The 27,428-nt window shown below is 41.8% G+C and overlaps 2 protein-coding genes across 4 annotated transcripts; both read right to left on the reverse strand.

The window, feature by feature from the left end:
* Positions 1 to 223: 223 nt before the first annotated feature.
* On the reverse strand, positions 224 to 8,454 carry LOC123504175 (UNC93-like protein). 2 transcript variants are annotated; one of them, XM_045254511.1, is made up of 9 exons: positions 8,440 to 8,454; positions 7,469 to 7,844; positions 4,434 to 4,635; positions 2,881 to 3,124; positions 2,416 to 2,539; positions 2,109 to 2,313; positions 1,816 to 1,981; positions 1,442 to 1,709; positions 224 to 1,312 (listed from the first exon to the last, which is right to left on the reverse strand). In XM_045254511.1, exons 2-9 carry the CDS (start codon positions 7,530 to 7,532, stop codon positions 1,050 to 1,052), a joined length of 1,536 nt encoding a protein of 511 aa, XP_045110446.1. In that variant the 5' UTR covers positions 7,533 to 7,844; positions 8,440 to 8,454; the 3' UTR covers positions 224 to 1,049. The 2 variants fall into 2 exon arrangements, with proteins under 2 accessions (XP_045110446.1, XP_045110447.1); XM_045254512.1 differs by having other exon boundaries at positions 7,469 to 7,540; positions 8,440 to 8,451.
* Positions 8,455 to 10,315: 1,861 nt separating this feature from the next.
* LOC123504174 (UNC93-like protein) lies at positions 10,316 to 26,334 on the reverse strand. Of its 2 annotated transcripts, none has more exons than XM_045254509.1 (9): positions 26,234 to 26,334; positions 15,383 to 15,481; positions 14,397 to 14,565; positions 13,688 to 13,931; positions 12,998 to 13,121; positions 12,452 to 12,671; positions 11,829 to 11,991; positions 11,437 to 11,704; positions 10,316 to 11,063 (listed from the first exon to the last, which is right to left on the reverse strand). In XM_045254509.1, exons 2-9 carry the CDS (start codon positions 15,468 to 15,470, stop codon positions 10,783 to 10,785), a joined length of 1,557 nt encoding a protein of 518 aa, XP_045110444.1. In that variant the 5' UTR covers positions 15,471 to 15,481; positions 26,234 to 26,334; the 3' UTR covers positions 10,316 to 10,782. The 2 variants fall into 2 exon arrangements, with proteins under 2 accessions (XP_045110444.1, XP_045110445.1); XM_045254510.1 differs by lacking the exon at positions 26,234 to 26,334 and adding an exon at positions 23,347 to 23,365.
* Between the last annotated feature and the right edge of the window lie 1,094 nt (positions 26,335 to 27,428).

Below are 27,428 nucleotides of genomic sequence, written 5' to 3' on the forward strand. Positions count from 1 at the left end.
AACATTTTGAAAATGGCGTTTGTTGGCACATACCCTTTCAAAAGCCTTGAAGACACCTGAAGCATAGAATGATGGAGGGAGAATTACGATAAGTAGTTCTCAAGTGTAAATCTTAATGATAATTGTAAAGAATGAATAATGTACAAAATATGTAAAATATGAAAGTAGGTTATGAATTAAATGTTCGATTGGCACCATTATCATATCATCATCATCATCATCATCATCATCATCATCATCGTTATCGTCATCATAATATTCTCTATAAGGAATGAAATCCTAAGCAACAATACATATAGGACTCTTCAATGTATTTAGAGATGAACAAAAAGAAAAATAAAAGAAACCGCTTATTGCAGCTACGAAAACAATGATCACTCTTGGTATTGTGAACTGAACCCTAAGGTTTGGAAGCAACAAACTATATTTGAAGATTTCAGCGTCAACAATATTCTTAAAAGTTCTTGAGGGTGAATTAATTAATCTGAATAGGTTTCACACTGACTGTCGGGAACCCAATGCACTTCTCAAAGAACGTTGCTCCCCAAGTGAACCAACACCACAGGGACACACATCACCCACACCTCTAATACCTATTGGTAGTGTATGAAGTGATGTTAGTTACTTAACATTTTCCAAAATTCGTCAAAACTTTTTGGTTTTGATAATTTTATAAAAATAAACTGTGATCATAAACGATTTAGCTATTCATGGATATCGATAGTTTGTAACACATATTCTTTCACATTGAGTACAATTCACATTCTGCTACACGAAGCGGACCTTCGGCGAACAAAATACTTCCGAACTGTTCCCCACCCAGCCCTTTATTTTTTTCATATTAATTTAGTTTCTCATTCTTCTGCTCTAGAACTTGTAAAAAGCTCAAGATTGTGATTGGTTAAGGCATAGAAATACAACGGTCCTAAAAGATACAGCAAGTCTGACTAAGTGGGAATTAGCTTTCGTTCAGTGTACAGTTTATTTCCGCTTCCTCTAAATATCTGAGCTGTCAGGCTGAGATTATTGGTCACGACAAAGGAGATAACTTAATACTTTCCAGTGACGAGCCTGTCGATGGGCACCGCCTCTCCATCACTGTCTTTCTTGATGCCCACAAACCTATCGATAATCTCGATGCTGAAGTAGCCCACCATGCCGACACTGAGGAACGCCAACACAATGGTGATCTTGGACTGGATACAGAGGACGGTGCTGCAGGCGAAGGTGATAATGAACCCAGCTGACTCCCAAAGGCGATAGTTGCTGAAGGCAGCCTCGGCCTTGCCAGGGAAGATCACACCGTAGAACGCTGGGGATGTACATACCACGCTCACTATGCGACTCTGATAACTACTCGAATGTCACACCTTGCTATATACCTCGTTATATACCAACATTATTCATTCAGTCATTTAGCAAACGCACACAGAAGACTCACCATTGATCTGCGTCTGCCAGACAGCATCCGACACGCCCCACAGTCCGGCCAGCACGAAGAATATGGCTGTGTCGTCAGGGTGAGGGCGCCACTTTATGAGAGTAATGATGACCCCGTAGTTGATGACCGCGCCCACGATGAAGACGGGGACGCGACCCAACAGTTTGACCAGCGGGCTGAAGGAGATGGAGCAGAGGGCGTCACACACGCCGTAGCAGATCATCACGTAGCCCACCATGTGCACACCGAGGCCGCACGACACGTAGGCCTGTCCGGGAGAAAGGCGACAGCTACAGCCACAGGTACAACTACAGCACCTACATGTCTTGCACAAGGAGGATTGAGCGGGAGATGCCAACACTATACGTGCTTACGGCGGTGAAGTCAGACTGGAAGAAGCCTTGTTCCACGCCCGACCAGATGGTGAGGGGGATGATGAGCAGCTGGTACGGGTGACGCATGTGGTTGAAGGTGGCGATCAGAAGCTGGATCGACGATTTGCCCTCTGTGGCAGCTGTCTCCTTCTCCTTGCCCACGAACCTGTCAATACGGTACACATCTTAACGCATTGCAGATCGAATGTGACAGATACATGAGGTCAATTCCTCTTCCCAGAGAAGCGGTAAACAAAAAGGTGTGTGAGAGAATAAATTGGATGAAAAGTTACCTTCTGAGAGGATCGACGAACACTACAATGATGACTGAAGACAGCAGTGCACACACTAGGTAAATGCTTGCCATGGTGTATCTCTGCCAGTTAGGAATCCCGTCATCGCCGTTAGTAGCATTTTGTGTAGCGAGACAGAAATTGTATCCACATGTCTCCAGCTCTTCATCCGTTTTGTTTAACACCCCCGTATCCGTTGACAACACTGGGGAGACAGGAATACAGTGTTACACTGTAATGTTCCACGGAGCAAAGGTTATTTACTGTATATAAATACTGAATGAGCGGAAGCGTGAAATAGAGGCACCTGAGGAGGAGATGAGGTTGCCCCACACCTGAGTCGACTGGAAGAAGAGGAAGAAAATACCGAAGTATCGAGTAATAACCACCTCCTTGTCCTGCCCCGTCAGCTCCGCGTACTTGGTCCCCACCTGCGGACAGCAAAGTGCGTTAATCTTGAGTTTATGATAAATTGTGGTTTTTCTATTGGCTTCAGAGGAATATATTCTCTCAAGAACAACTGAGACAATGAATTGAGTGAGAATAATGGTTGTACTTAAATAAGGATCTTAAGGCTTCCCACTCTCCCTCTCTCTCTCTCTCTCTCTCTCTCTCTCTCTCTCTCTCTCTCTCTCTCTCTCTCTCTCTCTCTCTCTCTCTCTCTCTCTGCCGCGACCAGTACGATGGTAATAAAAAATGACTGGCTCACTACAAGGCTAAGATTCTACCGCTGGGTTTGATAAATAAAGCTGGAGGAAACACAGTTACAAACCTGGGTGAGGTAAGAACACTTGGCCGACCACATCGGGGCGGCGCCAAGCCCCACCAAGATGGCTGTGGGTACCATTGTAGCCAGTGTCGGATGGAACTGGGCCGCGATGTATGAAGAGTAACCCAGCATGCAGACTGCCATCGTATACTTAGTCTTGAGTGTCTTGATGAGCAGTGACGGCAGGAAGCAGCAGGATACCACTAGTGCTGCGTATACTGTAGTCAGGGACACCGTGCCGACCGTCCTTGAGGGAAAATTGGTTCAATTGTATTAACTTAAAAAGAACAATGGAAATGTCTTCATATAAATCATACGGAAATAAACATTAATACATTAGGTTAAGGTGATATAGAAAAAAATATCAATTTAGTATTGCAAAGATTGTTTTACTCACTGCACACACACACACACACACACACACACACACACACACACACACACACACACACACACACACACACACACACACACACACACACACACACACACACACACACACACACACACACACACACACACACACACACACACACACACACAAGAACATAAGAACATAAGAAAAGAGGAAGCTGCAAGAGGCCGTCAGGCTATACGAGGCAGTCCCTGTGTGATTTAGCTACCTAATTCCATCTATCTTTCCCATCCATGAACTTATCTAACCTTCTTTTAAAGCTCCCTATTGACTCAGTCCTGACTACATGCCCACTGAGACTGTTCCACTCATCAACCACTCTATTTGAAAACCAGTTTCTTCCCATTTCTTTCCTAAACCTGAATTTTTCAAGTTTAAACCCATTATTTCTTGTTCTGTCCCCGCTACTGATCCTAAGAACTACATTCATGTCCCCTTTGTTAAAACCCTTATACCACTTAAATACTTCTATCAGGTCTCCTCTTAACCTTCGTCTCTTTAGAGAATGCAACTTTAGTTTTTTCAGTCTCTCTTCGTAGGAAATATCCCTCATTCTCTCTGTATCTTTTTAGTCATCCTCCTTTGCACTGACTCCAACAGAGCTATGTCCTTCCTGAATTGTGGGGACCAGAATTGTAACGCATAGTCAAGATGTGGACTGACCAGCGCCAAGTATAATTTTAGTATTACTTCGGGACTCCTGCTTTTAACACTTCTAAAAATGAATCCTAATACACTATTCGCCTTATTTCTGGCTTCAATACATTGCTTCATTGTATCGAGATTGGAGCTAACTATGACTCTTAGATCTTTCACACACACACACACACACACACACACCCCGGCCGGGTGGAGACACACACACGTGTAGCCCCTGTTCACCTAGCAGTGAGTAGGTACGGGATGTAAATCGAGGAGTTGTGACCTTGTTGTCCCGGTGTGTGGTGTGTGCCTGGTCTCAGACCTATCCCAAGATCGGAAATAATGAGCTCTGAGCTCGCTCCGTAGGGTAACGTCTGGCTGTCTCGTCAGAGACTGCAGCAGATCAAAACAGTGAATCTACGGCCCGGTCAGAGACTGCAGCAGATCAAACAGTGAATTACACACACACACACACACACACACACTGCTGAGGCCTCACTGGTTGATGGAAGACTGCAGGTTGGCCATGGAGTTGTAGGCGGTGAAGAGGAAGGTGAATGCGATGGAGATGATAATGATGTTCTTGAGGATGATCCGCGCTACTTTAGGATTATGCTCCAGTGATTCCTCGGGCACCGCAGGGATGCTTCCCTCCTTGTCAGACTTCCCATCAAGACTGCCATCCTTCCTAGTGTTAGAACCTGTGATTGTAGAAAGAAAATATAACTGTATGATTAGAATCTCTCTCTCTCTCTCTCTCTCTCTCTCTCTCTCTCTCTCTCTCTCTCTCTCTCTCTCTCTCTCTCTCTCTCTCTCTCTCTCTCTCTCTCTCTCTCTCTCTCTCTCTCTCTCTCTCTCTCTCTCTCTCTCTCTCTCTCTCTCTCTCTCTCTCTCTCTCTCTCTCTCTCTCTCTTACTTGTATACAATTCAAACGATAAAATAATATAATAAACGATAAAAAGACGCCACAGTGAAGATCAGATGAGGATGAATCTTTAGAGTTGCGTTTCGAAGTGAGTCTTGGTCTCGCGCACGGCTAGCGCTTTTGGAGCTGTGCAAGTAGATATTATTCTTGCTGTTCTTGTCCACTAAATTTGGATTGAATATAGTAGGTGTCGTGGAATTTCATGTTTATTTTGCTCAGATATCCTGTTAGTTTGAGTGATTTGACAGATACTAGACTCTTTGTATCTCACATCCTGTTCTTATGGGCGTCTCGTAGTGGTCGGTTGTGTGTCATGGAATTGGGCCGAGTTAAAATTATTTTGATGGCACAATAGATCCAAACACACACGGCTACTTATGCTTTGACACATACACGTACATGTTCGCCCATAATCTTTCTTTCATATAAATAGATATGCGTATGTGACACTGTTGGCACAATTGCAACGTCTTTTTTTTTTTTTTTTTTTTTTACATTACAAGGGCACTGGCCAAGGGAAAACAAAGTGTTGGAAAAAAAAAATCCCGCTGGTTGCCAGGCCCTGTTAAGAGGAAAAAACAAAAAAATCTAAAAGGAGGGTCCAGTTAACATAAAAGGTGTCTTGACACTCCTCTTTTGAAAGAGTTTAAGTCATAGGCAGGTGGAAATACAGACACAGGTAGAGAGTTCCAGAGTTTACCAGTGTAGGGAATGAAGGAGTGAAGATACTGGTTAACTCTTGCATTAGGAAGATGGACAGAATAGGGATGAGAAGAAGTAGAGAGTCTTGTGCAGCGAGGCCGCAGGAGGGGAAGGCATGCAGTTAGCAAGTTCAGAAGAGCAGACAGCATGAAAACAGCGGTAGAAGACAGATAAAGATGCAACATTGCGGCGGTGACTTAAAGAATCAAGACAGTCAGTTAGAGGAGAAGAGTTGATAAGACGAAAAGCTTTAGATTCCACCTTGTTTAGTAAAGCTGTGTGTGGATCCCCCAGACATGAGAGCCATACTCCATACACGGGCGGATAAGGCCCTGTACAGAGCAAGCAGCTGGGAGGGAGAGAAAATGGACGAAGACGCCACAGGACACCTAACTTCTTGGAAGCTGATTTAGCAAGAGTAGAGATGTGAAATTTCCAGTTTAGATTTTTAGTGAAGGATAGACCGAGTGTGTTTAATGTAGAGGAGAGGGGAAGTTGAGTGTTATTGAAGAAGAGAGGATAGTTGTCTGGAAGGTTATGTCGAGTAGATAGTTGTAGAAATTGAGTTTTTGAGGCATTGAACAAAACCAGGTTTTCTCTGCCCCAATCAGAAACAAGTGAAAGATCAGAAGTTAGGCGTCCTATAGCATCTCGCCTTGAGTCATTTAATTGTTGTTGGGTTGGGCGTCTGTTGAACGCTGTTCATATCGTGCAATCGGAAACTTATATGTCTCAAAAAATATTTGAAACTATTTAAAAAGAATCTTAGAAATCTCCCCTGCACTCTGATTGGCTTTAAGCAAAAAAGAGTAACAACTGTTGAAAAGACAAATCTTTTTAGCATTCATTCATTTAATCTGTAAAGGTTCACTGATTTGAATTTCACACTACACAACAAGCATATGGTTGCTCAAATCCAAGTAAAATGGCTAAATCGGCATGCTGGTTCTAATTGTCAGAGTAACTCCTGTTTATACTTCTATTAACCCCTTCAGTGTTGAGACACATTTTCATTTTTGGGTATGATTAGACGCTTTTATTTACATCAGGAACGGTCTATGGAGCTCAGAAGATTAATGGTCAGTCTCCTCTATTTTACTCCCTGACATAAGTTTCTGAAGATTCATAATATCACTCATATCACCAAATAGTAGTCATGGGTTAATAATCAAGTTTTCAAGGCTGTCTTGTATACCAATGTTTTGTTGTGGACAGCTACTTAATAATTGTACTAAGAGATAAAACAATCAGCATGCTCAACACACTTAGAGATACGAAAGCATCCTTAAGTAAAAAAAAAAGCTATGGACGAGTATACGAAGGACATTGTCGTTTGATATTGTTTTTCATAGTGTGTGTGTGTGTGTGTGTGTGTGTGTGTGTGTGTGTGTGTGTGTGTGTGTGTGTGTGTGTGTGTGTGTGTGTGTGTGTGTTTTAAGAACGCATTCGTACCACATCAACCTGAGTACAGTGATTCAAGTACTCTCTCTGTGAGTACTTAAGTCAGAACATGACATATCTCTTTTTTTTGGAAGAAAGAGGGAAACAAAAAAATATTGAAGTTATAACACTAGTGTACCGACGCTTACACGTTTGTTGTGAACATTGGTTGGAATGATGTGCGTGGATAGGCGACGTTCTTATAAATTCGTACATCTTGAACTAATATTTTAGCCTTTTCAATGAATGTTGCGACTCACGTTAATAAATCTAGATGTCTTCATTTAGCGATATTCAGTTGATGAAAGTAAACAGCGAAGAACTTCACAATGGAAAATTATTAGAAAAACATTATGTCTTTTTAGATAGAAAAAAAGAAAAAATGATGTATAAAAAATGATAATTTCTAAAATGCATAAAGTGTATAGAAGGAACGGAATAGCAGAAATATAATATGTCGTGCTTACCTTGAATGACGTCTTCAGGTTCAAAGACTGGATTGTCAAAGGCACTGTGCTGAGACTCCTTCATGGTCAAGTCTGGGGAACACAGTGAGAAGGGTGAGTGACGAGGCACACGACTGTCTCATTGACGATCACTCTCCTGCGTCGCACTTCACTCCTGCACTGGGTGTTGTCTGAGCCGATCACTTTAATGGATGTGTTTATTATAAGAACTGTAATTGTTATTAGCTAATATTCACTGAGCTTTTACTATATTTACTATATTTCTCTCTTTAGGCACTTCAAACACTTTCCTCTTCCTCTCAAAAATCATTCATTTATTTTATGTCTCAGTTCACTCAAATATATGTTTTTAATGCAATATTCATCACATCCTTTCCTGAAGTTGTGCATCGTAGTATTTAAATTGCCTCTTTGTCACATTTTACTGCTATGCACGATTCCCAGTCTACGTATGTGTGTCATTGGTTCATAACACCAGCCATCACCTGTAGACCACTTCACCACTTGTGCCTCACCTCAGTGCTTAACTCTCTCTCTCTCTCTCTCTCTCTCTCTCTCTCTCTCTCTCTCTCTCTCTCTCTCTCTCTCTCTCTCTCTCTCTCTCTCTCTCTAGATATGCAAACACACACACACACACACACACACACACACACACACCGCGTAGTGTAGTGGTTAGCACGCTCGACTCACAATCGAGAGGGCCGGGTTCGAGTCCCGGTAAGCGGCGAGGCAAATGGGCAAGCCTCTTAATGTGTGGCCCCTGTTCACCTATCAGTAAATAGGTACGGGATGTAACTCGAGGGGTTGTGGCCTCGCTTTCCCGGTGTGTGGAGTGTGCTGTGGTCTCAGTCCTACCCGAAGATCGGTCTATGAGCTCTGAGCTCGCTCCGTAATGGGGAAGACTGGCTGGGTGACCAGCAGGCGACCGAGGGGAATTACACACACACACACACACACATCAGCTCACTCACTTTGGGGTTCAGTTCGCTACTGGCGATAACATGTGCAGGGGTGTTCCTTTATAACCAGCTAGGGTGTCGGGTGTGCCAGTGATCGATAAGATAACTCTTTCTTGCTCTCACTACTAAATCATTCCAGTGTTACTTTTGAAATTCTTCGTTTGTGTTATTATAGCAGACAGTATTCTTAACGTCAATATGTGGTGATGTTTTAAAGTGACTACATTATTTTTTTCTCATGTTCAGCTCTCTCTCTCTCTCTCTCTCTCTCTCTCTCTCTCTCTCTCTCTCTCTCTCTCTCTCTCTCTCTCTCTCTCTCTCTCTCTCTCTCTCTCTCTCTCTCTCTCTCTCTCTCTCTCTCTCTCTCTCTCTCTCTCTCTCTCTCTCTCTCTCTCTCTCTCTCTCTCTCTCTCTCTCTCTCTCTCTCTCTCTCTCTCTCTCTCTCTCTCTCTCTCTCTCTCTCTCTCTCTCTCTCTCTCTCGAGTGCTTTTGTTTACTGGGTCAATAAATTTTCCGTATTTCTGACGTTCTCTCTTTCTCTAGAATCGAGTCACAGCACTGGACTTCGATGTGTTTCACTACACGTCAGCGCTCTGTCTTCCTATTTGTTGTGTCAGGTCATTGCCTCTCTATGAAAGAAAGAGAAATAGAAAGAAACATTTCCGACTTTCCCCAGAATGAGTGTGGGAATTTCTTACATCCTTTTTGTGGTGTGACTCTCCATCAACACGATTTAGGAAACACACACACACACACACACACACACACACACACACACACACACACACACACACACACACACACACACACACACACACACACACACACACACACACACACACACACACACACACACACACACACACACACACACACACCCTTTACAGCATGATAACGCATGGCCCTATCTCTTTAGGTCCCTCGGAAGCAAGCACGTATGCCATAGCCGTTGCAGATTTGTAAGTGCACAGATAAGTGAATATGTTTCCTTGAAAATGGGAAAAACAAAGAAAGAAACTTCTGAATTCAGACTGTTTAGAATGTTACAAAGGACACTTAATGATATATAGAAAAAAACAAAAACAAAAACGATTTCTTGGTCTAGTACAGTGTGACGCAGTAATGAATAGGATCTTGTGTACGTGATACCACTGTTTTTCCTTTAAATATCAGTACTCACTTCCTTACTTGGTGTAGGAAAGATCATTATGAAGTATCGTTTCCTTGATATAATTAAAATCTCATATTCTGATCCATATTTCGTAACGAATTTCATTTAAGAGATAAAGCGAACATTAAGCTGATCATTTCTTATCATCCTTTGGTTCATTTGTTTTCACCTTTTAGTATTTTTTTTCTTTTTTTTTTCGTTTTCCACTCCTATATGTTGTTTGGCGCCTCTGTTACCCACTGGTGCATTATGGTCACCAGGGCATGTAAATGAAAGGTGTGGTAGAGAGAAATTAGGAACACTTTCGTCGTAAATTCCCGAGATAAGCTTATCATACTTCAGGTTTTAGTGATTTCCTGTTGTATCGTGTCACATTATGTATTGCTTTATTAGAGATGTTTGTGTACGAGACTTAATGCTTAATTGTTTGTTTGACATGGAGTTTGACATGGACATGTTTGTTTGGACATGGGAGTGCTACAAACCTTTGGTTTGTAGCACTTTCATTGAAAGTACTAATAGCAGTCACTAAGAGAGAGAGAGAGAGAGAGAGAGAGAGAGAGAGAGAGAGAGAGAGAGAGAGAGAGAGAGAGAGAGAGAGAGAGAGAGAGAGAGAGAGAGAGAGAGAGTTATCTTTTACAAAGATATTAATGGTTTTGTGTTTCAAGGAAGACAATTATGGATTCTGTCTCGTGTTGTTTCAAGGTTCATTAAAACTTTGTTACATTTAACATTTTATACATATAAACATGATGGCTAAAAATCACAACCAGGTGAAATATAGGTACAACATTACATCGACCGTAATTACATTCAGCAATCGGTAATGACGCACAGTCACCACACTTTATCACATCAATGCTGCCATTATCTAATACGAGATCGCAGCCAGTGCAAATGTTAAGTATAACACACTGCTCTGACACTTTTTATGTGTAGTATAGTTTCATTCCGCTGTACAGAAGCACACAACTCGCGGTGATGCTCCGTGTCTGGTCCTGAGAGACAAGCAACGCGGCCACCGAGTCACGGCAGTCTGTTGTAACACAGTTAGTCTTTTTGTAAAAATTGGACAACACATTAATACTTCAATGCTTCATCGTTTTTGACAAGGGTTTTGTAATTCCTACAAACACAACCTTATTGGAATGTCAAGTAGTTGTTTTCAGCAGGATTATCGAAGGTCACTGACTCTTCGTGTTGAATAGCTTCTCCTTGACCAGGACGTCAATGGGCACCACTTCACCTTTCTCGTCCTTCTTCAGTCCTCCTCGGCGCTCCAGCACCTCGATGATGTAGTAGCCGATTATACCAAAGACAAGAGATACTAACACATTGTTCAACTTTGTGCTAACACACGAGGTAGCGCTGCCAACGTACGTGAAGATGTATCCCAATGACTCCCACAGACGATAGTTGCTGAAGGCCGCCTCGGACTCCCCGGGGAAGATCACGCCATAGAACGCTAGAAAAAAGGAGATGACATTAATGAGGTTACTGTAGAACTTCCGCTGTGCCAGTAAAGCGGCACTAGTCTCGCTATAGTTCAACACGAATTATTCACCGTCAACATAAAGCATAAAGAAACATGAGAACCCACATAATCATCTCTGTAGTCTTTGAAAATCAGTCCTTATGTGAGATTTAAACGTTGAAGAATAACGGCCGTCATAACACAATTGTTGGACTAATCCAGCTTGTTGTTTGTGCTGCTTGATTATTCCCTGAAATCTTTATAATTAACTTTTCGTATGATATGCGTGAATGATCTTTCATGTTGGTAAGGTGAAGATGAATACAAAATGGAGGTGAGTTTAGAAAGGAGAGGAGTGACTTACCGTTGATCTGCGTCTGCCACACAGCGTCCGACACGCCCCACAACCCCGCCATCACGAAGAAGAGCACCACGTCATCAGGATGCGGCGTCCAGTGGCGCAAAGTGATGATGATGCCAAGGTTTATGAGTGCCCCCATAGTGAAAATAGGCACACGACCCACCATCTTCACCAGCGGGCTGAAGGTGATGGAGCAGATGGCGTCACACACTCCATAACAGATCATTACGTAGCCCACCATGTGCACACCGAGGCCGCACGACACGTAGGCCTGCAACAAGAATACTGAGGATCAAGGCATTGCACACACACACACACACACACACACACACACACACACACACACACACACACACACACACACACACACTTGCTTGATACTTCGTTCTACTCACTGCGGTATAATCGGCGCCGAGGAAAGCTTGCTCCACGCCAGACCACATGGTGAGAGGAATGACGAGCAGCTGGTACGGATGACGCATGTGGTTAAAGGAAGCGATGAGAAGCTCCTTTCCACTTTTACCTGCAGCTGATCCCGTCCGCTCGTTTTCGCCGAACCTGATGAGAGATGAGAGAGTTATAACTTACCAAGCGGTACAGTGAAGTTCCCTTTGATTCCAGTCACAGGAGATATTCGAGCCTACTGTCCTACCAATTAGTACTGTATTCGCTGGTGTTTTTTTTTTTATATATGTAAGAGGGGGAAGCTGTACAAGGGCAACAGAAAAAAAAGGTCAGAGAGAGTTAGCCAAAAGAAAGGGAAAAGTATCTTGAAAAATCCCTCTTAAATAAAGTCAAGTTTTAGGAAGCTGGAAATACAGAAGCAGGTATGGAATTTCAGCTTACAATATACCTTCATCTCTCGCGTCCAAATATAAATAGAAGTTACATATGAAATTATCTTCAAAACTCGCCTATTTCACCTGGTAATAGGATTTGGTGCTTGTAATTCATATCTCATTTATCTTTCTGGTGCAAATACAAACGATGCATATTGAAATTCTCTCGGCCATTTCACCTGGTTAGAGGATCCACCAGCAGGGCGATGATGACGGAGGAGATGATGGAGCAGACGAGGTAGATTGTAGCCATGGTGTAGATCTTTGACATGGGAGGCTTGGCAAGGTTGGTGAGGTTAGAGGAGCTGGAGGAGGTAGTGTGAGGACAGAAATTCACGCCACATAATTGCAGCGCCTCCTCGTCCACATCCTCCACCTCCATTATTCCTTGGGACAACACTGAGAGAGAGAGAGAGAGAGAGAGAGAGAGAGAGAGAGAGAAAGTATTAGTAGTTTTAGTTAATTGCAAACACCTTCCCACCTTGGTCATCATTCATGTGTTATATAGATCCATAGTGATTTAATGATCGTTTTCTATTTATGAGTTAAATCCCCTCGTTACCTTTTGATTATGAGATACAATTTGTATGTAGAATATCTCGCTACATAATTCAGTAAGCTGGCTATAAGAATTTTATGTTTATTACCTGAAGTGTAAAGCTCCATTAATATCAAGTCTTTGGTGATATTCTACATAAAAGAACAAACGATTAGTACAAACTTACCGGCAGACGCGATAAGATTCCCCCACACTTGCGTCGACTGGAAGAAGAGGAAAAAAATACCGAAAAAACGCACAATCACCACTTCGGAATTCTCTCCCACGATATCTGCGTACCGAGACCCGACCTGCAATAATAAGTAGTTTAGCGGATACACTTTATAAGATGAGAACATAAGAAAATAAGGGAAGCTGCAAAGAGCCACCAGACCTCCATGTGGCAGTCCCTGTATGAAATATTTTTACATTTTTCCATCTATTATATTCATCCATACATCTGTGTAGTCTTCTTTTAATCCCTTCAGTACCATGACACGTTTTCTTATTTACTCTGCTAACTATTTGGTGATTTTATACAGCTTCAAAAACTTATGTGGGGATTAAAATAGTGAAGCCTCTGGCCATTAATCTTCTCATCTCTATAAACACTTCCCAATTTAAATAAAATCGTCTAATCACATTCATAACTCATGGTAAAAATGCATACCACTACTGAAGAGGTTAAAGGTCTTAATTACTGAGTCCGGTTGTTAGTGATAAGTTAATAGGGAGCTTTAAAAGATTAGACAGATATATAGATGGGGATGATGGGTGGAAATTGGTAGGTATGTTTAATTTACACACACACACACACACACACACACACACACACACACACACACACACACACACACACACACACACACACACACACCTGCGTGAGATAGGTACACTTGGCAGACCACATAGGCGCCGCTCCCAGGCCAAGGATGATGGAAGTGGGCACCAGCGTCCACACCCGCGGATAGAACTGTGCGGCGATGTAGGTGGAGTAACAGAGCATAGAAAAGCACAGCGTCCATTTAGTCTTGATGGTCTTGATCATCCAGGTGGGCAGGAAGGCACACGACAACACCAGCGCTGTGTACAAGGTGGACAGTGCCGACGTGCCCTCCACTCTGCAGGACAGGCAACGTTACTCATACATTCTTTGGATATGTAATTTCTTTCACCATTCATCATTACAGGTATTCACATTTTATCATGTTTATCATCCATATCGTCTGGCTTTGGTTTTTCTTTGACGTTTCCTAGTAAAAGAGTTTATGGATATGCTTCCAGGAAAACCATTTATCTTATCATTACCTTCCCTTTCTAATCTTATTCACTGACGTGATATTTTATCATTTCTCTGTAAAGTGTGGGGCAAGGGACGAGGGCTATATGGTGTGTTGGAAAATTAAGCATTATATATTTTTATCTTTGTCTCCGCAATTCTTATATACATTCTTTATTAGATATATTGTTTCTAAGACTCCAAGTTTGCCAGCTGTAAAAAGGGACACTAACTATAATACTTATATGAAGGCTTAACACAGCCTCAGTCACCGAGACCTGCCTGTGTGGCGGTGTCCGGAACTCACTTGTTGATGGAGGACTGCAGATTGGCCATGGAGTTGAAGGAGGTGAAGAGGAACATGAAAGCGATGGAGATGATTATCACATTCTTCAAAATTCGGAACTTCTCTAACTTTTCGTCCTTGGTCAGCTCCTTCTTTGTCGAGGCCAAGGTGAGCTCTGACTTGACTGTATCTGGGGTGAGAAGCAGCGTGTTAGGAAGATCCACTCATTTTGCCTACTCAAAGGCCTATTGCACTTTGTTTTTGTCTTTCGCTGAGAGAAAAGCTTGAGTCTTTTGGGCTTTGATGAGTTCGTTGGTCATTATCTGCAGTGATTAGCGCACCTGGCTGTGAACCCGTGACACCTGGTTCCAATTCGGGTAGGAGCAGGTGACATACAGCTCGTCAAACCATCCATCATACTTTCATTTGGATTGTTCTTATACGTAGATGCAATTAGATGGCTACCGTTATGGAGCACCTGCGTAGTAAGGATTCAACCATACCCGTGTGCCCGTGGTTAGTGCTCTTGTATACCTAGATTTATGGTATATGATCCTTTGTGTCCTTCATATAACCTACAATTTCTTAATTTGCAAGGACAAGTGACAGTTACTAAGTGAAACGCGAAGGACAGCGAGGTGAAGGACATGCTGGTGTATCCCATCCATCAGTAAAGATGTCGTGCCCTCTTATAGGACCGTGACCTTTCCATAGTGAAAGTTGCGTAACCTATATCAGTAGCAGAGTCCAGGGATTCATTGTGTACAGTGAAGCAGGTGGTCTGATTGAACACCACAGTGGCAACAGCTCTGTGACTTTGCTACTGTGGTGAGAGATTCAGCAATTTTTTCTTCTCATTATATTTCCATTCCTGAAGACTTGCTTGACTGACTACCTAGCTATGTGTGTAACGTTTCTCTCTCTCTCTCTCTCTCTCTCTCTTAGTACTTTAGATGTTAATCCTAGATGGATATAGCAGTAAAAGGGTTACAGGAGGTGAGCCTTACCTGTGCAGCATGGGTCATCCCCGACAAAGGCTGGATTGCTCTGCCCTTTAACGTTTGTGGGAGTGGTGGTCTTCTCCGCGTCCTCCATCGTGGCTCTGTCTGTGGAACAAAAAGAGTAGCTGTATTGTATTATGGGGGTACCGTTGTGAGGTGGCGGATGAGAGAGAGAGAGAGAGAGAGAGAGAGAGAGAGAGAGAGAGAGAGAGAGAGAGAGAGAGAGAGAGAGAGAGAGAGAGAGAGAGAGAGAGAGAGAGAGAGAGAGAGAGAGAGAGAGAGAGAGAGAGAGAGAGAGAGAGAGAGAGAATTATGTGTTTTGAAATTGAGGTCACCCTTGCCTCATGCACGTTCAAGTCCACCTTCATCAAACGTGTTTAGTAAATCGCACCCATTACGCATAAGTGGTCACAGATTTCTGTAAATAATCATCGAAACTTGAGATTTCTTGCTATCTTCTATACTCTCTCGCTAACTGCTTCTTTCTTGTTGCTAACTGCAAACCTTTCCCTCTGAAGCGGCCTTGGTTTCTCTCACCGCTATTCTGCAAACTTCCGTAATGCAGGTATTAGCCAGGATTCTCTACCTTTCATTCTTTTTATTGCTAAACTCAGGAACTCTCTGGCTGCTGTGCTGTGGTATTAGAAAACAAAAGTAGACATCAGTACTAAACTGGGATGTCATCAAGAGACAAGAGGCAAGAAACACATAATAGAACAGCTAACGTAGACAACGATAACTTATTGTTACTGTAGATACTGACTGTGTTGTTTCCTTCGATTACGAATGTATGTAGTTCGAAAATATCTGAGTTCGATTTTTCATTTATTAATGATCTCCATTCTTACAGATCTGTTTTCTAGATTACTTTCCAAGACTTACATTTTTCTGCAAAATATGTATGTAAGTCAATTCAGTTTCTGTCAGTGGTAAGGCAACAGTAGGCCCTCAGATCCTATCTAATTAGCACATCTGATTAGCACATCTGATCTAGAAGAGCCTGTGGGAATTCTCTCTATGTGATCAATACGGCGGATATAAACCTGGAAGCCTTCTGGCCACGGCAAGAAATACCAACGCACGTTTAACAACATATTCCTCAGTGCTATCTTAGCAAAAACCAGACTTAAGCTTAGTTGTATATAAATGCTTATTTCTATTAATTCAAAAGACAGCATAGACGGCATTCAAAATTCATTGTCCGCCAAGAATAGAGGATGTGCCTTAAACTCCATGCGCATGGGTTCGAATCCTGTCCACGGTCCGAGTGTAGGTTGGGCTTCCTCACTTGGGGAAACGGCTTCCTAACGGGTGGGCTTTGAGATAGGAGGTACCACGAAAAGTAAGGGTGGGACGCGGATACTTCCCGATTTGAGAATGAAATAAAAACTTGTTCACACTTCACAATTCTTTATTCTTCTTTTATGCCTTTCACACAACATGGGAGATTTACTTTTACACTGTTTTAAAGACAATATCTTTTAAATGTCCACCTCCATTGTCAATACACTGATTCAGACGATTTCGGAAGCTTTGGTCTACTCTCTCCAGCGTGTTGAGCAGTATATTGGCTATTTCAGTTCGGATGGCGTTCTGTAGGTCTTCCAGAGTCTGTGGACGGTCGTTATAAACCAGGGATTTGAGATATCCCCACAGGAAATAATCACAGGGGGCTAAATCAGGTGAGCGCGCAGGCCAGTTTAAGTCTCCTCTCAGGGAAATCAGTCGGTCGGGAAAAGCTTCTCTCAGGAAACCCATTGAAATGCGTGCAGTGTGGGCACACACTGATTTAGCTCCCTGTGATTATTTCCTGTGGGGATATCTCAAATCCCTGGTTTATAACGACCGTCCACAGACTCTGGAAGACCTACAGAACGCCATCCGAACTGAAATAGCCAATATACTGCTCAACACGCTGGAGAGAGTAGACCAAAGCTTCCGAAATCGTCTGAATCAGTGTATTGACAATGGAGGTGGACATTTAAAAGATATTGTCTTTAAAACAGTGTAAAAGTAAATCTCCCATGTTGTGTGAAAGGCATAAAAGAAGAATAAAGAATTGTGAAGTGTGAACAGGTTTTTATTTCATTCTCAAATCGGGAAGTATCCGCGCCCCATCCTGTTTCTCCTTTAGCCCATAAATTCCCGTGAAAACCCACATGGTATAAAAAAAAAAAAAACGTGAACTGGGCCACACCATACACCTGACGCGAGGCACCTGCTAACCCCTCCCAACGGAGACCAGGACCAGGAGCCAGCGAGGGTGATAAGAACCACGTATCAGTTCCATCATCAGCACTCTCAGACATTGTTGATTGAGGAGCAGATATTACCAGAAGACTGGGAAAGAAAGTCATGTGACCTATATATCAAATTATCACCACCACCACCACTACCACTATCATCATCTTTATTATCATTTCCGCTGTCAGCTACTAAGCCAATAATAATTGCTGAATAGATAAATAAACACCCTCACAAACAAGATGGAATGCTACCTGGTTGGTGCTATAAAGAAATACATCGTGTGTACGACAGTATCGCAAATTATATGATCATTTTTCCCTTTTCATCCTTTAAATTTCCATGTTTTTTTTTGTTAATCCTTTGTTACATTTTCCATCTTGGTGCTACAAGTGCTGAGTTCAGAGTTGTTAAGAAAGGGATTCCACTCGTGTTATAACCGTTTAGTCTACTCTGAAACGAAGCTGCGCGAGGAAGGTTGAGGTGATGTAGCGTAAACTTGATTGCATGATGTAAGGCACTTGCCGAGGATGGGTATCGAACCTCAGCCTTCATTAATAATAAGCACACACTCCACCCACTTCGCTTCTCCAATCACGGCCCTGCCACCCTTATCTATTAAGTCACGTTCTTTGTTTTGTGCAATCAGCCACGGAGGCTTAACACACCCGTGACTCACAGTTATCGTATTTCTCTTTATCAGTTTTCCTGCTTTGCCACTCCACAAGTTACCCAGTAGAAAAGTAAACAGGAATGGAACTAGTACAAACCTCAAGAACATGTAAAGTTAAAGGGAAACAGTAAGGAAATGATGTTAAGATTTATTTATCTATTTATCTATTTGTTATCCGTTTTTTGTCACGAAGGTAAGGTCGTTCGGTACACGTGTCCATTGACGATATTTTTTCACCTCTCACACTCCTGCACATTCTGTTGTTCTGTCATGACCTTGCAGAAAACGCCATGCTATGTGCAACAGTAAACGAGTTCATACGTAGAGCATGTAAAATTTAATGAACGTAGTGGCAGGTGCTATATGCGGCAAATTTACTACAATGAGACTCGTGTTTGAAGAATTTTTTTCTTAGTGAAGCTCTCCTTTACTCCCTCTGGTGCTAACAAGATGGACCCCTAATTGCAAGCGAGCGTTAAGGGTATTGGAAGGAAGGAATAATACAGCCGAGTGTTTGAACGACGAAGTTTTGTGTGGGAGGAGAAAGGTGAAGGGGGGGGAGACAAGAAATTATAAGTTGGCGGGGTAGACGAAGCAAGGACGCGCCAGTAAGGGAGCGTGAGCCTGCATGGAGGCAAAGATAAATAGCGGGGAGAGAGTATGGAGTGGGGAGGGATTTACTTACTGTACTCACTCAGAGGCAGTAAGTGTTGACGGTTGTGAAAGAAAATGATGATGGTGATGGTGATGATGATGATGATGATGATGAGGAAGAGGAGGAGGAGGAGGATGATGATAATGATAATGATATTACAACTGCTATTGTTACTACTACTACTACTACTACTACTACTACTACTACTACTACTACTACTACTACTACTACTACTACTAACAATAATAATGATTGTGTGTGTGTGTGTGTGTGTGTGTGTGTGTGTGTGTGTGTGTGTGTGTGTGTGTGTGTGTGTGTGTGTTGCTTAGAATTTATCGATAAGACTGCTCAAGTACCTGATATAAATGTTTTTCACTCTAATCTTAGCTGTAATCACTGATCTACCGAAGATACAACACACACACACACACACACACACACACACACTCTCTCTCTCTCTCTCTCTCTCTCTCTCTCTCTCTGTGTGTGTGTGTGTGTGTGTGTGTGTGTGTGTGTTTCATTCGCTCACCAATTCACTACTGTTCTCAATTCAGTATTCCTTTGGGTAAATACTGCTGCTTTCTTACGCAAGAAATTATCTTATCTATAACAAGAATGATCAGACAATTGTGTGTGTGTGTGTGTGTGTGTGTGTGTGTTGGTGGAAAGTTCGTCACGCAAGATTACTTAAAGAAAATCTACGGTAAAAGCGCCTTGTAGTTACGGCAGAGCAGGTACCGTATACTTCTACGTAGCACGACGCGTTCCCTGCTAAACAACGCATCAACACATCGTGGCGTCACACTGTCTGGCCTAATAACACGCGTCAGTCGTCCCCATATGAATCTTTATCCAATGTTAAGTAGAGCGAAGATAAGGCATACCAGAAGAGAGAGAGAGAGAGAGAGAGAGAGAGAGAGAGAGAGAGAGAGAGAGAGAGAGAGAGAGAGAGAGAGAGAGAGAGAGATTATTTACATTCACAGATTTTCTCTTAGCTTTCACTCTCCTCAGCGATTTTTAGTTGAGGTTAGGAAAGTACTCCCCCCAAAGTGAGATGAGGTTTGTACAGCATTACAGTCTCTCGGGTGAAGAAGCAGGGAAGGCTCAGAAGGGAGAGGGCAAACATTTTTTCCGTTATTTTCATTATCAGCTCTTGTTTGAAGATTTGTTGCCTTACAGTTATTATCATTGAATTTGTTAATATTTCTTTTACTCATTGTGAGGAAGAGTGACATATAGTGGTGGTGGTGGTGGTATTGCTGTGGTGTGTGTGTGTGTGTGTGTGTGTGTGTGTGTGTGTGTGTGAGAGAGAGAGAGAGAGAGAGAGAGAGAGAGAGAGAGAGAGAGAGAGAGAGAGAGAGAGAGAGGGGGGGATATTTAAAGATTGCCTTTTTTAATGTGCGTAATATTTTTTATTTTTGTTTCTTTTACTCAGTTTTGGTCAGTGTGATTCTGGCATCATTTCGTTGGTCTCGTCTTGATGCATCAACTGAACAACACAATACCAATAGAAATTAAATCATAGACTAGTATTACTGTCACTTGTATATCGAGTCAAAATCGTGCAGGAAGATTGAAAAAAGTGGTAATTGTTTTATGGCCATTACAAAGGAATTTTGTAGTAACACAATTGAAGACACGTCGTTAGATATGTGTAAGAGTTGATATCATTTGACATATTGCAGTATAAACATTTCCATCCTCTTCCTTACCCATACATGTTTTTAGCAGGTTTTTAACCTCTTTTGTAGCTTATTATTTTTTCGCAAAAACTTATGATTTTAAGCACACATGAATGAACGTTTATTTACGCATTGGGCAGTGGTGGGAGGAACCTCTGTTCAAGGTGAATGTGTTCGCCCAGGGGAGAGAAGAGAGAAAGTAAACAACTCTCGTGTCCCTGACACACCTGACCACAAAATTTCCTTTCACCTCACCTGTGGCGGGGATTCCCCTTAAAATTTTCCTACCAGTTCAGTGCTCAGTTGCCTGATTTTGTTAGAATTGATATTGTAATTTTTTTTGTACATATTTTTCAGGTAAGTATGGCAAGCTGATGTAAGATCACGCAAATAAATAAATAAATAAATAAATAAATAAATAAATAAATAAATAAATAAATAAATATATATATATATATATATATATATATATATATATATATATATATATATATATATATATATATATATATATATATATATATATATATATATATATATATATATATATATATATATATATATATATATATATATATATATATATATATATATATATATATATATATATGTACATATATATAAACTGTTCATTGATCCATGTTATAGAAAACGTGTGGTTGTGTTTTGTTGGACAGTTGCCAAGAGAATGGAGGTAAATGACGATTCAGATCTGAGTGAGTCCATTCCGTGGCGCTTTAGACGAGTGCAAGAAATTTGATAAAATAGTCAAGTAATAGTTTTTTTTATATTTATTAAGCTGTATGGTGACTAATGATAAAAAGTCAAAACGCTTTAATTTCCTTCATTAGTTTTGAAAGTTGAGGGAATTTTGAGAAGAATCTTGTGCCCCATATGTACAGTACACCCAGGCAGTGTGGCTGACTCAGACGTGCTCTCTTAGGCTAATTTGTACCTCGAAGTAATTAATAGACTGAGAATTGGTTGTCTTGCTAACCTAGGACAGCCTGCGGCACTTCTACTTTCACTACTTCTGCAATGGCTCTACTCCTCTCTTGTGTGAGTCGTTTCTTTCCTGACAGTCAGCCTTTTTTGCTGACCGTGCTCACTCACCACATTCTCTTTCACTCTCGCTCTCTAATCTTCTGCCATCCTCTTTCTCCTGTGCATCAGATTTTCCACTTTCTAATTTCTCTCAATATCTTTCGTGCTTTGCCATTTTGCACATGATTGTTTCACTCAGTCTCTTATTCTGCTCCCTGCATACAATATTTCATTCTCCAGCAGTCTTCCCTTCACTCTTCCTTCACCTCTTACAATGCTTTCCTCACAGTAACCGTCACCAGCACACTTCCTGCAGGGCTGCACGGTGCACTCTCTCCAGCGACATTATTTGCGTCATTGGCTTCACTTCATACTTGATACTAGAAGTAATTAATGTTTATTGCGATAAATGCTTCTTACATTATTTTTCTTTACTGACAAATAGGACTAGTTTCTCCTCCCACCTTCCCTCTTTTAACCTTCTCTTATATTTTCCTAAGAGCTTCCACCCCTCCCCATCTCTCTCTCTCTCTCTCTCTCTCTCTCTCTCTTCTGAGCCAAGATTCATGTACGTAAATTTACTGCATGTCATGCTGTTTTCTCTTCACCTTTACATGAACAAAATGTTACTACATCTCTTAAGTCAACACTGGCAACCGCTCGCTGTGTAGTGTGTACCGTCCAGCGAATCCGACCTTTCTCGTGGCCTCTCTCGTCCCTTATCATCCTAATCTGTAGCCTAGGTGTGTAGAAGTGCCAGGGAACTCCAAAACATACTTATAGCCGAAGACGCAACCTGCGTCATGTTTGTGTGTGGTGAAAATACGAATGATGTTTCACTGTTTCACTGAGGTCCACGCAAAAGAAAGTCATGACTATTTCCTTACGTGCGTGGGAATAAGATAGAAAAGTGTAATATAGCCAGGAAACACTTCAGTATTAGATGTGTAATATTTTATTTTGACAAAAAGAAAGTTACACACGTGCTGCATTCACTGTCGTACCTACATGCACCACTAAAAAGAAAATGAACATTACCAAATTTTTAGTTTAATTTACTATAGTGTCGTGTATATAATCGGCAGCAAACAATGTAGTATGTGTAATATAAAGAACATTCTATCTATGTGAATGTAGGTTAGATCAAATTTAAGTCTAGGCAAGTTTTTTTTTTCTTCTCTCTACCCTCTGCGCTTTCTGGTGTCTTGCTGGCTCACTGGTACTCCTTCGGTGTCTGTAAGTGTAGTGATTGATTCTCTTCTCGGAGTGATATGTAGTACTTGACTGAAGCCATTATTCTCCTGATGGTGTTACTTTACCCTAATAAATCTTAAAAAGTTAGTTTGAGTGCTTTATTTAGTATACATAAGGCTGCATATTTCCCTTACTGGCGATTCACTTCTCATCTGAAACATACGTGAATGTTGGACAAAGCAAATGTTGTTTAACCCCCTTCAGTACTGGGACGCTTTTTTACCTCGAGTTTTGGGTACAATTAGAGCATTTTATTTACATTAGGAAGGTTCTATGGAGATCACAATATAAACTGCCAGAGTCTTCTATTTTAATCCCCACATAAGTTTCTGAAGCTGTATAATATCACCAAATAGTAAGCAGAATGAGTAAGAGAACGCATCATAGCACTGAAGGGGTTGATGCCCACCTGACTCACCGCGGTCTCTGATGGCTTCACTTTACAAGTTAATTTAGCCAGAAGGATTGGTGGCAGAGGCTCAGAGCACATGGAAGAGTGAGTGGTAAGGGATGGACGCGCGGACTGACTGTAACTGTTTGTACTCAATACTTTCCCTTCCCCTAAAAGCAAAAGCGTGGATGACCTTGCTGTCCACCCTAAACACAGCGGCCCATCACACCCTCCCTTGTCGAAGGTCAAGTGAGTGCTCCACGCCCCTCAAGGAAGCTATGGCAAGGTCACGTTGAATAAGAAAAAATAACATTGATCGTTTTCTTATCAATGTAGTGTGGATTACTTCAGAAATTTAGGTTTTTCTTTCTTTTTTGAATGATCGAGCAATGCCTTCGTATATCGATTGGAATTCTTTTTAATTACATTTCATATCAAAGAAAACTAGGCAGAGAGAGAGAGAGAGAGAGAGAGAGAGAGAGAGAGAGAGAGAGAGAGAGAGAGAGAGAGAGAGAGAGAGAGAAGAGGGGCATTAAAGGAAGGAGAATAAAAAAAATATGAGCAAAGGGGAGGGAGTGGGAAAATGAAGGTGAAGGGTAGAAGTGAAAAAGAGAAAGAGAGGAGGAAGGGTAAAGAAATTGTGAGATAAGATAGGAAGGGTATATAAAATAAGAATTGAATTAAGAACACGTCAAGTAATGCTGAGAGGACGAGGTGAGAATGATGATAAGGAAGGAGAAATGACAGGAAAGGCAAATACCTGGGAAGAAAGAGAGAGAGAGAGAGAGAGAGAGAGAGAGAGAGAGAGAGAGAGAGAGAGAGAGAGAGAGAGAGAGAGGTGGTAAGAGTGAGTGGTATCCTGCCCGCCATCATTGCCTGTGATAAAGACAAAATATGGAGAGAAAAATGCCAATAATGTAATTAAAAGAGTTCCTGCAGAATGATTAGCCCCTTCAGTATTGGGACGCATTTTTATCATGAATTTTCGATTTCATTAGACGATTTTATTGACATTAGCAAGGTTCTATGGAGGTCAGAAAGTTAACGGTCCAGAAATTTCGCTATTTTAATCCCGACATGAGTTTCTGAAGCTGTACAAAGTCGCCTGATAGTAACTGGAATAAATATGAAGACATGTCACGGTACTAAAGGGATTAATAACACGTGCAATGCTATATCCAAATGATCTCCTCTAAATCTTGCTTAGTTACTTGTTTTCAGCTTAACTTTTTTCCAGCTTAACCTTTCAAAAGTATATCAAATTTAAACTTTCACTTTTCTTCTTTGTACGTGTGATTTTGCATAAGAACTATTTCATTGTTTCAAAGTTTAGTTTACATTCCATAATATAAATGTGAGGTAAGTTCATCTCGTGTGTGTGTGTGTGTGTGTGTGTGTGTGTGTGTGTGTGTGTGTGTGTGTGTGCAAACACACACACACACACACACACACACACACACACACACACACACACACACACACACACACACACACACACAAGTAGTTTCTTCCCACAACAAACTACCTCCCCATCTCTTTATGATCGACACCACTGACACAAACAAGCACAAAACACACACGTCTCGAGCTGCCCTGCCATCTACCGAGCAGACTCAGCAGCAACACAACGGCCAATCACACGGTTTCTTCTCGTTTTTATCATTTTCTCTTAATATTCTTTGGTCTTCAACACGCAAGCTCAAAACTTTCCACAACTTTCAAATCTCTTCACTCTTTATATTTAATTCTGTAGCTACATTTTTCAGTCAGCCTGGAGAAGTTATAGATGATTGGAATTAATCACTTCAGTATTGGGACACATTTTTACCATGAGTCTTGTGTACGATTAGACCACTTTATTGACATTAGGAAGGGTCTATGGAGGTCAGAAGATTAATGGCCAGAGCCTTCACTACTAAAATCCCCACATAAGTTTCTGAAGCTGTACAGAATCATCAAATAGCAAACAGAATGACAATGGAAACGCGTCCTGCTACTGAAGGGGTTTAGGTGTGGTTCGTCAGATCTTTAAGTCTTACAAGAAATTCCGTTTTGTATTTCGCGTAGTAAATTTCGCACTCAGCTTTCTCTGCACTGTCTGCCTGTCACATTCCAAACCCCTTCGAAGATGCTTCTCTTTGCACTGCGTGAAGAGTAAAGTAAATATTAAATATGCCTAGGTCATTGACACCTTGTGAAGCACAGCGGTGAAAGTTCCTGTGAGTTGCAATACACCATTACACGTGGGATTCATCTTGACTCAGACAACTGCTGTTTGGAAGCATCTCTCTCTCTCTCTCTCTCTCTCTCTCTCTCTCTCTCTCTCTCTCTCTCTCTCTCTCTCTCTCTCTCTCACACACACACACACACACACACACACACACACACACACACACACACACACACACACACACACACACACACACACACACACACACACACACACACACACACACACACACACACACACACACACACACACACACACACACACACACACACACACAAACACACACATGATAAAACAGGAAAGCTAGGATGATACGATGTATGAGGAAAGCTAGGATGATACGATGTATGACGAGAGAGAGAGAGAGAGAGAGAGAGAGAGAGAGAGAGAGAGAGAGAGAGATGTGTATGTTTGTCTGTTTTATTTAGCTTGTAGTGTAATGCACCTGGACACATGCAAGTAGCGTCAGGATCCACCGTCGGGGTCACACAATAATGCAATGTTTTATCTCCATGCTCGCCAAGTGCTGGCTACGGCTCGAGGTAAACTATGGTGGCCAAGATATTCGCAATTCCCATGTTTGATTCTGTTATGTTTTGTTAAGTGTTGTCGAACATAATGGATCGCTCACAAGTGTTTGATAATTCTTCATGATGCAGAACTGCTGAGGGAGGAAGACCTTACTGTAGCGTCAAGAGGGGGAAAGTGATGAATGTTGAAGCTCCCACCAGCGCCTCCTTTCAGCACGGAGGTCAGACCTTCACTGGCCATCCAGTTTGACTCCATTCTCTCGCACCTGCAATTCCCTGCTGATGTTGTCCGGTGCCATTGTTGCAGTGCCCTCACAGATACACACTTGTGACACTAGGCGCTGGTTTTCATTGTGTTGCTTGTATTCCGCCTTGTCGTGCCAGTATTGTATGAATTAGGAACCTGGTGTAAGAAAAAGAGTCATGCGCCTGAGCAGCGAATTGAGAGAAAATGTTGCATACCGGCATGTGGCATCCGAATTTCCACTCGCACATGGATGTCAGATGCGCACATCATAAGTGAAATATGAAAATATAAGAAACAAGAAATAAAGATATATGGAAGTATGCTAGTTCGCCAGTATGCGGTGTGTAACCGTATCCAGCCATAAAAGAGATTAGGAAGGGCAGGAGGGTCAAAAGGTCATGTAAACATCCGGTGGTAGTGTTGTCGTCTTGGATGTTGTTCGTACCACACGTGGAGTTCATTTGAGCTTGTACTTGATTGGTGAATGGTACATTCTGAGGGGCGTGTTGTGTGGGTCAAGACACGCCCCATAAGTTCCTGAAGGAAATTGTAGAGGTTTGAGAGAGAGAGAGAGAGAGAGAGAGGAAGCAGAGAGGACAACCGCGGCTCTAAGCGGGCCACCCTCGGCTGCATAGCTGAGGGCGGCGTTTTGTACTTCATATATAACCAGTAAGTGGAGCTTATAAGTTGCAATGCAGTCTTTGAGGTAAATTAGAATGGAGGAAGAAGCATGATAGGAGGTTTAGGTATTATGTGGTATTAGTTTATTATGGTTTATGTGGTTGTACTTTGGTTCATAATGACGTCGTTATATACTTGCGTTTTCATCTATGAGTAAGGGAATTTGTATACGGCTACCTACGTATGTGCATGTGTGTTGCTCTGACGAATAAGTTACATAACATATTTACTAGTGTGTAATTGTGTACGAAGTTAACGTGGTTCCATGTATGGGTACCAAGAGAAAGAGATTATTTGAGGGAAGTCACTTGTGTGGAGATATCAATATTTGTCATTATATTTCGGTGGTGTTACGTTGTCATTTTGTTGAACGGAGTCTGGTAATTATATGTGTATGGTAATATATTTGGTGGTACGTCAT

Source organism: Portunus trituberculatus, chromosome 15 (genome assembly GCF_017591435.1).
Source record: "Portunus trituberculatus isolate SZX2019 chromosome 15, ASM1759143v1, whole genome shotgun sequence".
In the NCBI taxonomy this organism is placed as follows: domain Eukaryota; kingdom Metazoa; phylum Arthropoda; class Malacostraca; order Decapoda; family Portunidae; genus Portunus; species Portunus trituberculatus.

Excerpts from the sequence above, each read along its gene's own strand:
- LOC123504175 (XM_045254511.1), bottom strand. The coding sequence starts at position 7,532 with ATGAAGGAGTCTCAGCACAGTGCCTTTGACAATCCAGTCTTTGAACCT. Across the intron at positions 4,636-7,468 it reads ACCTGAAGACGTCATTCAAG|GTTCTAACACTAGGAAGGAT; the intron begins GTAAGCACGACA and ends CTACAATCACAG. Across the intron at positions 2,540-2,880 it reads AGTGTTCTTACCTCACCCAG|GTGGGGACCAAGTACGCGGA; the intron begins GTTTGTAACTGT and ends TGCTGTCCGCAG.
- LOC123504174 (XM_045254509.1), bottom strand. The coding sequence starts at position 15,470 with ATGGAGGACGCGGAGAAGACCACCACTCCCACAAACGTTAAAGGGCAG. Across the intron at positions 13,122-13,687 it reads AGTGTACCTATCTCACGCAG|GTCGGGTCTCGGTACGCAGA; the intron begins GTGTGTGTGTGT and ends TTATTATTGCAG. Across the intron at positions 11,064-11,436 it reads GTGGCAGACGCAGATCAACG|CGTTCTATGGCGTGATCTTC; the intron begins GTAAGTCACTCC and ends CCTTTTTTCTAG.